Genomic DNA, 14,279 nt, shown 5'->3' on the forward strand with positions numbered 1-14,279 from the left:
TTTGTTTATTTATATGCAGTGCTCAGAATCAAACCCAGTACCTCAAACATGCTAGGCAAGTGCTCTACCACCGAGCCATAACCCTAGCCCTGGCTATGGCTCTAATATACACTACATAGCACCCAACGCAGAGGAAGAGTCTGCAGGACACTATTTTGGTTCTCCACATAGTTATACTAAATTATCTTCAGTGTTTATTGTATTTTACATGAGGACTCCTATGAAGAACAGCCCAGTGAAACTTGTGGGGACACAGATTGATGCTGCTTTTCATTATGTAATACTGTATCCTTTCCAAGGGTCATGGGGAAAGTTTCTCCTGGACTTAAGTACTATTTGTGATACTGTTTCTTCTGAAACAAAGGCTGCTTCTACTCTTGACCATACTGAGAATTGTGAAACTGATCATTCATGTATGTTTCCATCTGTTTCTAAAGACCTGAGAGCAACACCAACCTCTCAGCAATGTATGCTGATTACTATCGGAATATGAACCAGAGCCCTGGCTTCCTCTTATATTGCTTACTTTCATTTTCTCCTTTTTCTTAAAAACTTTTTCATTTAAACTAATCTTTCGTATCTAGTGTCCTTATGTAACCTATCTTACATCCCTTCTGGAACAGAGTGAGGGTATAAGCAAACAAAGGATCTTTCTGTGTGTTTTGAAAGAAAAAGAGCAGGACAATATATATTCAATTTGGACAACTAAGTTCCTACATTGGGCTAGGTTTTACAGTAAGTGCCATAAGAAAAGCAATAATAAAAACAAGGTCCCTGGGCTGGGGCCGTAGCTCAGTGGTAGAGCGCTTGCTTATCATGTGTGAGGCACTGGGTTCAATTCTCAGCACCACATAATAAATAAATAAACAGACAAATAAATAAATAGATAGATAAATAAACAGAAATTTGTGTCTACTTACGACAAAAAATTTTAAAAATCTAAAAATAAGGTCCCTGCCCTCAAGGGGCTGAAACACAGAGGGAAAGAAATGAATTAACAAATAACTATGCTATAGTTTTGATCTGGAATGTCTTTCAAAGACCCAATAAAGGCATAGTTCCTAATTGGCATTATCAGGAGATGGTGGAAACTTAAAAGAGGTGGCCATGTGCATGTATGAACATGGCATAGCAAATCCCACCATTGTTTAATTATAACTTATCAATTTAAAAAATGCAAAAAACGGGAGGTAGGGGGCAATGGGAGGTTTTTAGATTGCTAGGGATATGACCTCAAAGTGGATTGTCCTTTATCTTTTGCTTCCCTGTCACAAGGTGAATGGCTTTTGCTCTATCATGTAATGTTGTGCCAACCATGGGCCCAAAGCAACAGGGTCAACCAATTATGGACTGAAACCTCTAAAACTGTGAGCCAAAATAAATCTTATCTCTTTAGAAGTTGATTACCTCAGTTTTATTATAGTAATGTGAAGCTAATATAAACTATGACAAAGGCCAGCTGAGATAAGCAGGGAACGGATGTTGTGTAGCACCAGCAGTGGCCTAGTACTCATCGTCTGCCTTAGCCCTATGCAGGGGACTCATCAGTGATATGTACCTGCACCATCTATACTCAATACAATCTCCTGGAACCCCTTGCCAATGTCCTCCCTCGCTAGATAATCTATGGGCTTTAGAAGATTGAAACTTGGCCTGCAAGACTTATTTCCAGAACTGAGCAAAGGCCCTTGAACTCAGATCTGGAATGCCAAATGTCTGGGAATGACAGAAGGAAGCAGCCTGATCCTTCCAGAAAGCTCATGACAGCCTCATAGCAACAACCTCTCACATTCTCCTTAGGAAATCCCCTCTAGGAGAGAAATGTCATAAATGAATATGCTATCTGCCATGGAAACATCTACAACAGGGGAGTTCCAGGAAAATAAGACACTTCAACTCAACAGAAAATTCTGCACCAATTAAGAAGATGAAAGAAACAAGGAAGGTCTTTATAAATGGGGGGGAAAAAAACCTGAAAATTCCAATACTTATGCTGTAATTACAACTATATTAATACATGTATGCAGAAATGACCAAAAAAGAAAAGGCAAAACTAAAAATATTAATAATGAGATCCTGGTAATTTTAAACTTTTATCCACTTAAAAATGATACTGCTTCTTGTCTGAATATATGTAATATGATTATTTTAAAACATCTGACAGAAGGGTTGGGATTTAGCTCAGTGGTAGAACATTTTCCTAGCATACATGAAGTCCCAGGTTTGGTCCCCAGCATCACAAGGAAACAACAAAAAAGTCTGACAAATTTAGAAAAAATGTAAAGAAGAAAGTAAACACATACAGAATCCTCCTTCTCAAATGGGAGAAGCACCCTAAACACTCTAGGGCATATTTCCTCTTAACTTGTTTATATTTATACCAAGAGTTTTGTTGAAATAGCAGAACAAACTTAAAGATGTCTGAAGAGGTGAGGGGAGAGGCATGAGAACACACATGTGCTTTGTCAAAGAGGGTGGTGAACAGGGATGAAGGGAAGGTATGGGAAGGGCCAGGTGTCTAAACCCTGTTTGAGCAGCATCTTTGTCATTTGGGGACTGGCAGTCTGCCCTGCCAGGGCCCTTTAACCACTCAGGCTCACCTGGTGAAGAAGCTTGAAGCTCATATAGTGCTACAATCTGAATATGGTTTATGCTCATCAAAACTCATGTTGAGGCTTGGTCCTCAATGCAGTAGGGTTGGTAGGTTGGCCCTAGTGGGAGGTGCTTGGGTCACAGAGTTAGAGATCTTACCAATGGATGAATGGCTTTTTCCAGTGAGTTCTCACCATTGTGGGATTGGTTTAATTACTACAAGAGTGGATTGTTTTAAAGCAAGTCCACCCCTTGCTTTGTCTCTCTCACACACCTCCCCCTGTACTGCCATGAGTTGAAACAGCATGAGGCACTCACTAGAAGCTGACAGGTTATAATTGCCTGATCTCAGACACACCAGCCTCCAGAACCATGAGCCAAAGTAAATATCTTTTTCTCTATAAATTACCCACTCTCAGGTAGTTTGTTATAGCAACAGAAAACAGCCTAAGACACATGCCTAGCCCACAGGAATAGAGTACTGTGGCAGAACCAGGATGAACCCAGAGTCCACACCCTTAAGAACTATGCCCCAATGCTCTAAATGTCAGGTCCAAAATCCACCAGACAGCAGCTGGTGGTAAAAGGAGTTATTTGCACATAAGGTCCTGCCCAAATCAACCACCCACATACCATTCATGTTCCAAGTAAAAGCATCCCGCAGCTTCTGCCCATCGATCTCCATGTCCAGCCGGATGGGCACCAGTACCTCAGGCTGGGATGCATTCTCATGGATTACAGCTGGGTCGTGGTCATCAAAGCTGAAAGTGAAATGGCAGCAGCAGTCAGCCAGGAAATTATGCATCCCTGTGCCTGTGGCCCCAAGCATGTGAGTTTTTGCTTTCCTCTGTACTGCTGGATCATTGTAAATGGGTTGAAGGGGAAAGACTACTTCTTATAAGGACCTTCACTTAACACTGAGGCAGCACAGATGAGTGAGTCCAGCAGAGGTCCCAAGGCCAGAATCGAATAGAGACTGGAGGGGCCATAAATGACAAGTATCTGCCTGTCTGCAGATAATGCTGCAACAGGGTAGAGATGCACACTTCATGGATGCACAGGGAAGGGACAGGAAGCTGCTGACTCTGAAAGTGGAACAAGGTCTAGATGTACTCTAATGGAATATTTAAGCCCCAAATAGAACATTCAAAGAAAACTATGGGAAAGAAGAAGGGCATTTCCAGAAGAGGAAATACCCAAGGAAAGGCCAAGAGACAGGAAAATGGATGAACTGCAAAGGGAGCAGCAAACAGACTGCTGAAGGTAGAGAGAGATCACATGGGAGAGTGGTCCTGGAGAACACCACAAAGCTGATGGGTGTCAAAGTGATGACAGTTCTCCATCTCAGGATGCGAAATCTGGCTCTTGCCCTGAGGGAGTTCCAGAAAGATTCTGAGGAAGAAACTGATGTACTTTAGGAAGATAAAGAGGGAAAAGACAGTGCAGGCATGTTGGTGACAGGATAGAGCGGAAGCCTCAGTTGTCTTCTTCCTCTCAGACTGTGAACTGCCTTCAGAGAGCTAGGGAAACAGATGACAGACCAATGAGGAAAACACTCCCAATTGCCAGGGATGAGTGCTCTGGGGAACACAGACAGGGAAACGGGTAGGAATGCTGGAGAGAGGAGTGCCCACTTGCAAGGGGGAGATGACACTCAAGTATGAAATGGGAAGGAAGGGAGAGGAAGGGAGGGAGAAGTGAAGGAAGGTAGGAAAGAAAGTAAAAAGAAGGGAATGGGGGAAAAGGGAGGATGAGTGGGGTAAGGATGAGCCTTGCAGATGCTGCTAAAAGTGAGCTCCAGCAGAATAAAGTGTAAGACACAGTCCTGGGCCATTTGAGAGCAACAAGGAGGTCGATGGTTCTGAGGCAGGGTGAGTGATGCAGAGCACAGCACAGTAGCACCACCACTACCAGGCCAGGCCTCTGCTGGCCTGGCTGGTGGTGGTGAACTCATGCCTCTGCTCTGAGTGTGATTGGGAGTCTGGAGGATTCTTTGAGCGGCAATAAAATTTGTCCAAGCAGAGGCCCATGATGACTGCAGAGTTCAAAATGCAAAACGAGGAGACAAGGAGAGGCTGCTGCAAATTCCCATGAGACCTGAGAGGAAGCTGGCCAAGGGTGGCCCAATTCCAGAAACTCAGGGGTTTGTGCAAATAATCTGCAAAGACTAGACTTGTGGTGTGAGAAAAAGGAAGGAGAAGAGAAAGAATGCAAGGCTTTTGGCCTGAGCAAGGGGAAAGATGGACACCAAATCTCACAATAGAGAAGTTTGCAGTTACCAAGTGCCTGGCTAAGGACAGAAGGAAGGGTGGTGGTCAGGGAGGTCTGGGCCTCTGAGACAAAAATGGGGATAGAAGCCTGCAAAATGTTCCCCAAGATATCTATGTTCTAATCTCTAAAACCTGTGACCATTACCTCATGTGGGCCCAAAAAAGGAGACTGCAAATGTGACTAAGTGAAGGACCCTGAGAGATTATCCAGCTGGGTCCTATATTATATCAGTGTCCTTCTAAGAAGAAACAGAGGGACCTTTCACACACACAAAGGGAGAGGCCATGTGACCAAGGAGGCAAGGACTGAAGTGATGTGGCCATAAGCCAAGAAATGATCACCACCAGAGCCAGGAGAGACGAGGAACAGATTTGCCGCTAGAATCTCCAAAGGGAACACAGCTCTGCCCAAACCTTGATTTTGGCCTAGTGAAATGATTTTAGATTCTTGGCTTACAGAACTGCAAAAGAATAGAACCTGTGCTGCTTTAAATCACCCAGTTAATGGTGGTTAGTTCTAGCAGTCACAGGGAACTGATATAGTGAGAGTCATGTGGACAACAGACTGGCAGTGGCCAGCTCGTAAAAAATGGAGGGCAGAGGAAAGGACTGAACCCCTGGGAAGACGCCTGAGATACTGGAGAAAAGAGGAGGAAAAAAGTGAAAGAATCAAAACAGGCAGAGCCAGGGAGACTGAGGAAAGCCAGGGACAAGTCCTGGGAGTCAGGGAAAAATAGTCTCTCAAGGAGGAGGAGGCAGTAATGTAGCATGATGGGAAAAACACAATGTCACAGCATAGTATTCTCTGGAAAGGGGACTGAAAGTCGCTGAGGAACAGACATGGAATCTACATGGCAGCATTTCCTCACCAAAGGGGGAAAGTTCTCTTCTTGTCCCGGCCCATGCGGTTCCTGTTGATTGTGGTGGAACATGGCACAGCATCCAGATGATGGGAGCTGTTGGGCAGGGTAGGCACCCACTGGCTGTTCCTCTTGGCCTTCTGTTCCCTGGAGAGACACAGGAAAAAGCACCCCAGCCCTGTAAGACTAGGAGACTAATTCTGTTCACCAGTCCTCTACTCGTGGACGCCTACTACACTGCTGCTAGGCTCCCACCTATGAAGGATGCCTGTACACCCTGACTCTACAGGGCTCTGTTCCTCAGGCTCTCACTAGCATTGTACAGCGGGGAAGGGTGCAAAGGAGCATTAGACATGGTCCAGAGCATGAGTTGGTGCTAACCCATAGCAATGGCTACATGCTAGGCTTGGCTCCCACAGAAGCATGTCCTTAATTATGGGAATGAACGCTTTCCAGAGGAGTGGATGCTGCAGAGGAGCTTTAAACACTGAGTCATGGAGGGGTTCATTGTGGGGAGGAAAGTGTGTTTAAGGAAAACAGGAGGGATAACAGCTCTATGAGCTTTCAAAGGAGTGGTAGAGGCTGGACAGAGATACCCCATCACAGGGTCTCAAGAGTTTTGTGAGAAAAAAAAAAAAAAAAAAAGAGTTTTGTGAGAAACTGACTTACCCAGCACATGGCTAAAAGTCCTCAGGGTTAAAAGGGAGAGATATCATTAGACTGTGATTTTTTATTTTTATTTTTTAAAGACAGTCTCACTCATGTAGCACCAGCTGGCCCTCCCAGGCTCAAAAGATCCTCCCACCTCGGCCTCCTGCCTCAGCCTTCCAAGTAAGTGGCACCACAGACTTGTGCCACCATGCCCAACAGACCATGACTTAAGACGTGCCAGGCATCCTGAGATGAACTTGGCAAGTCTTCTGGCTCCTGAGCTTCCAGAGCAGCGGAGGTGAAAAGATGGATTGGTGAACACCTTTTACAAAGTGACACCCAAGGTAATTTAAATAACCCATGTCCCATGAAGGACTCATTCTTTTCTCTGAATTCCAGGTACTTTTATGACTGAGAAAATCCCCAAAACTGTTTTACACTGAAGTTCTGGACAGATAAGAGCACTCAGGTTCTTTGTGTATTCATCTTCCCTGGCAAAAAGGTGAGCAACAAGAGAGCAATGAGTTTGTCATTCACCTTTATATCCCTACTAACACCTTTATATCTGCACAAATGACTCCTGCAATAACTTTCTGTTCAGAAAAAGTGGTGACAACCACTTGACAGCATTCTCAAGGAGCAATCTGGGGAAAGTAACACATAAGCCTTTTTCCTTCCCGTGGGTGATGAAGGGCAAAGACAGTAGCCAGGCCTGCCTTGGCCCTGGGTCCTTTAACTGTTGTTTTTTTTTTCTAAAGCTGTGGCCACTTATGCTCCCAATGCTGAGGTTTGGGATCACCCCTTGAGTGTGGGTGGCAGCAGGGAGAAATTTACAGTACCCAGTCAGCTTAACTAGACAATTCAAACGATGTTACACATCACAGACATAACAAATATAAAAAAACAGACTTAGTCATACACAGAATGTGAGAATCTAAGTCATGAACTCTAACCTTACTCCTCATGCAAGATCTTCCCAGAGGCCCCATGAGAGGGCATTCCGCCTCTGCCAAACTGTCCAGTGATGGGGTGGGGAGGCTGACAGGCCCCTTGTCAAGCTGACTGAATAGTGTGGAGCCAGTCAAAGCTGCTTCCCTTGAACCTCTGACATCTCTTACCCCTGTTTATCTTGACCTCCAGGCTAAGAGGATTCTACTCACTCAGCTGGTCCTCAGATGACATGATCATCAAGACTCTGTTTACACTCCATAAAAGGTTTCCAGCTGACTTGTGCAAACTTAAAAGTGCTGTCCATATGTACATAATTTCCTTCTATGACTTCCTGGTAAAGTCTAGCCATCTTTATGTTCCTACCACATCCCTTGAGGGAATAAGAATCTGCCGAGCACATGTCTACAAAACTAGCCAGACTGGATGCATGCCACTTTTCTTGGGGAGAATCAATTCAATAGCAGAGTTGAGAGAAAATCTACAAAGAAATGATTTTCCACAACCATACAATTCTGAACAATAATCCTTTTTCCCCTAGTGTTCTTTGCTTTTGTGTATATAAGCACATTTTTTCTTGAGAGAAAAAAGCATAAAATAAGTAGGTACAATCTTGTATTCTGCATGTCTCACTCAAGTGAGCCACTTCTAAGATGGCTGAAGAGTCTATTTAATCATGACTCGGAAAGGTCACATTCTAGTCCATTCAAGTGGCTGCAGTTTCTAATACCTGGCCTTCCTAAGGCTGGACACTGAAAGGCTCCATAGTCTCCATTATTATTCATTACTCTTCAAAAAACATCTCTGTACATATAATGGGTCTATGTATTCATTTTATTCTTTTAAATTATTTCCCTAGGACAACTCCCAGGGAGAAACTAATGAACCAGCAAAAAAAAAAAAAAAAAAAAAAAGTTTGATGTTTTAACACTTTACAAAAAAATTTATACTTATCTTTAGAGCTATCTCCAGAATGAAAGTGTGGCCAGTTCTATCAAACCTGCCCCAATTCTTTGTTTTTTTTATTTGAATTTTTAAAATTATAGTGAATGTATGAAGGTATAACTGAGAGCATGTGCTTAGCCTGAACAAAGGCCTGGATTCAATTCTCAGCACTCAAAAAAATAATATTAAACATGAGGACAAACAGTCTTCCAGTGTTTGTGTACCTCTTGTATTTCCAGGTCTGAACCATCCTGTATTTATCTATTGGAGGTTGGGAGTTCAATGGTAGAACATGTGCTCAAAGGCCTTGGTTTCAATCCCAGCATCACCATCCAAAAAAATTTTTTTAAATAAATCTGGATGTATAGACTAAATTACAACATACAAAATTTCTAATTACACGGCCTTTTTAATTGTCTCTGAAAAGATTATAAGTTTTTAAACATTCAAATATATTGTTTCTTTGTGAGTTTATCTGAGCCACTGTTTTTCTGACAAATGAATCCCTTGTTCAAGGCACTCCTGACCACTCTCCAGAATTCAAGATTTAGCCTATGCTTCTTAGGAAATCCAGAGACAAAGAAGAAACTTAGACAATTGTATGCTCAGTGGATAAAGTGGTGAAAGACATTTCAGTTCAACTCCACCCCAAACTGTTCTTGAGTATGAGAAGAATCCCTGCAGGTATCCCTGGAGTACACCTGGGTCAGGAGTACATTACCTGAGGTACGTGGGGGGCTCTGTGCTGATTGACACAGCCTTGTACTTTTCATCATTGCCATCCAGGATCTCTTCCACCTCTGAGGCTTTTAACAGAGTCACGCTGGTGGCCAGAGTGGTATATCCATGATCTGTAAGTGGAAAGACACCGCTGTGGTCACCCTGCTGGCAGTGGCAGTAAACAGCAGCCAGCCAATTGGAGACAGCACATCAAGGTCCTCACATGCAGGAGGTGGGAAAAGCAAAGTGTCAAACTTACTACTGCTGAACACTGGCCTCTTCCAAACGGGTAATCTGGATGGTGGGCTTTTTTTAGAAGTCATACTGAGTAAAGCCTCCATTGGGATTGATTTAGACTAATTTTCTCCAGAGCACTAGCTCAGGGGCAAAGGAAGCACTTGGGGCAGCTGCAGCACTAAGGGCTACAATAGCTCAGGGACTCAGGAAGGCTCCAGAATAACACCCCAGTGGGAAGAGGTCTGACACCACCACAATTCACAACACAAAGCAAGGTGGGGAGATGGAATGAAAGATGAAGAACACTTTTCTTTTAAAACAAGAGCCCAGAGAGTTGGGAAGAGCTGCTTCACACCAGAAATTTCTGTCCCCAAGCAAGTGTTGTCATGCTATCTGGAAAACAGGAGAGATTCTAGGCAACTTGACCTCTAGCTCTTCCAGGGAACCTTGGTCAAGAGCTGCTACCTGTATGTGGGCCCAAGCTGGTTTCTCCTGGAATCAATTGGTTATAGAGAAGGTATGTCCAAAGCACAAGGCAGAAGCATCACCAAGATTTCACCAGGGACTTGCCGAGGGAAAAGCAAAGCTAGGAAGTCACTGCATTAGTGACTGATGCTCCACTTGGGGCAGAAGGAACACAGAGGAAAAACCATTTTAAGCAAATGAGTGGAAATGTTATAACAGCAAATATAAAGCAGCTCCGGCTCCTGCGTTAAAAGAACCCTGAGTTTGCCCACAGCGGGCAAAACCACAGCAGTACTTACAGATGCAACCAAACAAGACAGACTGCAAAGCAACACACACACACACACACACACACACACACACACACACACACATTCTCAGGCTCAGGGCAGCTCTCTACAAGGCACCATTACCAAACGGGAAGCAGTTTTGTCACATGGCACACTGCATCCAGTGTCCCTGTGGATATGTCTTCCAATGAAGCCCTCAGAATGGCTAAAGAGCATATTTGCCCTACACAGAGCTGCCATGGCCTGAAGCATGCTACTTTCACTAGTGTCAGGCAGCTCACCTAGTAAGCAATAGGCACATGGCAGGCCACATTGAGCAGGGACATGCACATGAGCTTAGCACACTGGCTGTTGGGGGAATGAAGTGCTATGGATGGATGTGCTCTGGGAGGCAAGCAGTGAAAGCCTCAGAGGGGAGTGGGGGCTGGGGCCACCACCCACCACTAGGGCTGCATGGAGGATGACTATGGCAACACGCCCACGGCAGATGACAGAGCATCGCAGCATTCCTAAAACGTTTTGAAACCAACATGTCTTCACAGCACCTGCTACTGTCCCAGCCCTGGTCCTCAACCCCCACTGGCCCAGCTGAAAATACCTGACAATGGATAACCAATAGCTCTCTGAGCTGCACTCTCACCTGAGCTGCATGTGTGCTTACAGGGCAGCCCTGCCCCTGGGATGCTCCTGCTTGGCTAAGGTCAAGGCTGCAGTGAAGACACTGGAGTGAAAACGTTTTATCTTCATGACATAAGCGAGTGGTTTTGAAACAGGTTTACAAACCCTCGTGAAGACGCACCCTTAGTGTTAGGTTTTGTTTTTTTACCATGTGACGATGCAACTATTTTCTTCCTCTCTTCCACAGTGGCTAGTCGCCTCCAGAGTGAGGGGTATCTCTTGTACAGAGAACCTCGGAACATACGGAGGTAGTTTCCCACCTATGAGGTAAAGCAAGAAGGCTCATTATGAGGGTCACATCTCCATGTAGAAGGGGAGGGTCCTGGTATGCAGAGGATCTGTTGGATTGAGTGTCCAACAAACAGGCCTTCAGGTGGACCCCAGGCGCCAGGCTTTCAGCAACAATAAAACACATTCTGCTGACATCAAGGGTTCAATAGCAGTGCACATCTGGCCTGCATCTGTGCATTCTGACAACAGAATCAAGTTCCGAAGGGTCTGACCAGATGTCTACAAGGGAGGCCCCCAGAGCTTAGTAAGAAGACCCCAGAGTTTAGCAAGAAGCTTATGGTGATTTGATTTTAGAATAAGGATCTCTGGCACTTTCCATAAACGCAAAGCTTCTTTGACCTTCTTTTATCTTAAGAAGCAGACTTTGATATTTTTATGATGTAATAAACACTGAAAAGTCTTTTAATTTTAGACAGATGCACGGTAATTTCCCCATGGCCTGTGTTGCTTTGTTTAGTAACAAAGCCTAAACTGAGGATACCAAAAGAATTTTCCAAAGAGTTAAAAATCACTTATTGACAATCACCAGGCTGCCACATAAATCATTACTTCCCCAAACAACAGCTTCAGTTTGTACTATATAGAAAGTAACTTTTTTCATGAAAAGAAAGCTAGTCCTAAAGTTTGTATAAAGATACCCCATAGTCTCAACTTTTCAGAAACAGTTGCTTCGGAGTCACATTGTAGAAGACAGCCACAGATGGAGTACCAGGTGCTAGTTTCAACTGCATCCTAGACTTATATGCTTAGCAACTCTGAACTTGCCCTACAAAGGTGCACTTCTATATTTCTCCCATTCTATCTACCCAGAATAGTATATATTTATTTAGTAAAAGTGCATATCTCCATGTTTCATAAAGGGAAGATCAACAACCAAGGCTCCTAAACATCATAAGAAGAGAAAGACAAAGACACAGTGAGTCCCTCAGCGCCAGACAGAGAACACAGACATCTTGTTGCTATCTGGCATGCGTATTGTTACCATCCAAGGGTAAAAGTATAGTTTCCATTAGATTTTTGAAAATATGTTGACAATACTGGCTACCATGATTGCCTTGAAAGTTCTGCAGGACTCTCAGACCCTACACACCTTCCAAGGTCCCTTCAAAACTTAGGATACTGAGGTTTGCCTTCCTGGCTTTGCCCTGAACCAGGCTTTGCCCTCTCTGAATTCAGAATCCTTAAATGTAAAATGAAGATGCTGGACTTGATTTCTTAGAGTTCTCTAGCTCTATGCTTCTGGCTTGGTATATCTAGCTGCCTATAGAAGGTGGGAAAACAGTGACACATACTCATAATGACTGCAGATACTCTTTGATGACAGCTCCACAATGTCACACAGAGGCACCATCTGTATTGCTCTGGCCAGCCTACCACTCTGAATATAGTGCCTGTTTTCCAAGGTGAAGGACTAATATTGCAGGATCTACTGGAAAATAGTGCTATTACCTAAACCCTTCCCTCAACTCCAAAGACCTGGTGACTGTTAAGCTGGGTCCAAGAGAGTAAACCGCCTCTCCATTTGGGTCTCAGGATGATTATTCTCACTTAACAGAAAAAACCAGGTGGGAAGGGGCTAAATGAGAAGACTGAAGTCAGCCTTCTAGAACCTAAAATGCATTTGGGGTTGATTCTTAGAGACCATCTAGTCTAAACATTTCATTATACATGTGAGAACGAAGATATCAGCTGAGGACAGAGCTTGGTGGTAGAGCATGTGCTTAGCATGCACAAAGCCCTAGGTTGGATCCCCAAAGACAGAAGGAAGGGCTGAACCTAAGCCTCCAGTGGTTTTCTTCCCACCTTGCCACGTGCTGCTTCTCAATTGCTCCATCAAAAAAATGAGAACTTTCCTTTCAAAAGTACTACCCTCTACCAAGTGAGGTGGCGCACAGCTGTAATCCCAGTGGCTCAGGCCCTAAGCAATTTAGCAAGACCCTGTCTCAACATAAAAATATAAAAAGGGCTGAAGATATAGCTCAGTGGTTAAGCGTCCCTGGGTTCAATCCCTAATACCCAAAAAAGGTACCATCCTCTCAGAGTCCAGGCCAAACAGATTCCTTTTTCATTCATTAGATCAGGTATAGGTTTCTTTAAAACAACCTGCCCAATATCACACACTGAAACTCCTCAACTGCCTTTTACACCCTGCATTTATACAGATACCTACTCACTGCTGAGGACCATTCTAAGCCGTGGGAGATGGATAGACATGACTCCATGTCCTCAGAACACTCTTCCTGGAACAACAGCATTTAAAGTGACAACATGTAAAGTTTATTGCATCCTGCTCTTTTTGTTTTATTAAAAAACTGGTGAAAAGTGGAAACACTAAAGTTCTGATGAGACAACAATAACTTGATACAGCAATAACAGGAATCATGGGGGTGTCCTAAAAACCTTGGCGTGACCAGTATGAGGCTTCATTCATCACACTGTTCAATTGTAAAAAAAAAAAAAAAAAAATATTAACAACATGAATGAAATGTTGGTGTGTGATACTGAAAACCACTGCAAGGAGAGGTAATCCTTGGCATTCTGTAATGACTTTAGCTCTCCAGAGTTGGCACTTACCTCCTTACACAAGAGACTCTACTGCTTGATATTTGCTCATGTGATTTTTTTATCTACAATTTAAAAACAAAAAAGAATATAAAGAGGTGGGCATGGTACTGCATATCTAATCCCAGCTACTGTGATGGCTGAGGCAGAAGGATATTGAGCTCTAGGCCAGCCAGAGCAACATGGGGAGGCCCCCCATTTTAATTTTTTTTTAAAGGAAAATCAAATAGCTGAGGACTGCTGTGAGATCTAAAAGAACAGGGCTAGCTGCAAAAATATATATATATACACTCAGTACAAACCCCCACTGATGGGCCATTTGTAGGGTTTTCCTAAAGTCAGTCGTCCAGCTGATTCAACAAAGCCCTGCCACTTCTAGTTAAGGATTAAAGAATCCTTAAGATTTTTCCCTGGTAATAATTCAGGATCAGTTCACAGATAATCAACGTATCAATTGCTTCAATTGCTGAAAGATCCAATTCCAAGCACTGGGGCCTTATCCACCCCAAAGCAAACATCCTTCTCCCAATCAGTTTCTTCAGATAAACAAAGGCCAAAACACCTCCACCACCCACCTCAGAGGAAATGAAGACAAAGGGGATGGGCCTTTTCTAAGTCTCAGGTTCACCACCCCAGATTTCAGGACTTCGCCTGGAGCAACGGGAGGGAGTGCCCCTGAGGTTTCCAACATCTCAGAAGGTTCAAAGGCAGTAGTGCAGCCACTCCGCCCCCAGGAGCCACAAGGGCTAACATAAGATCCCATTCCTTTG

The 14,279-nt window shown here is 43.9% G+C and overlaps 1 protein-coding gene across 2 annotated transcripts in view; it reads right to left on the reverse strand.

Moving 5' to 3' along the window:
* Positions 1-14,279, reverse strand: part of Smarcb1 (SWI/SNF related BAF chromatin remodeling complex subunit B1) — a 32,421-nt gene that overhangs the window by 17,578 nt on the left and 564 nt on the right. The window contains exons 2-5 of one of the 2 annotated variants that reach the window (XM_027923216.3): positions 10,805-10,916; positions 8,988-9,117; positions 5,732-5,869; positions 3,226-3,353 (exon numbers count right to left, since the gene is read on the reverse strand). In XM_027923216.3, coding sequence (XP_027779017.1) covers positions 3,226-3,353; positions 5,732-5,869; positions 8,988-9,117; positions 10,805-10,916 — 508 coding nt within the window. Of the gene's footprint in view, positions 1-3,225; positions 3,354-5,731; positions 5,870-8,987; positions 9,118-10,777; positions 10,917-14,279 lie in introns of both variants that reach the window. The other variant, XM_027923215.3, reaches the window with a different exon arrangement.

Source organism: Marmota flaviventris, chromosome 1 (assembly GCF_047511675.1).
Source record: "Marmota flaviventris isolate mMarFla1 chromosome 1, mMarFla1.hap1, whole genome shotgun sequence".
Lineage (NCBI taxonomy): Eukaryota > Metazoa > Chordata > Mammalia > Rodentia > Sciuridae > Marmota > Marmota flaviventris.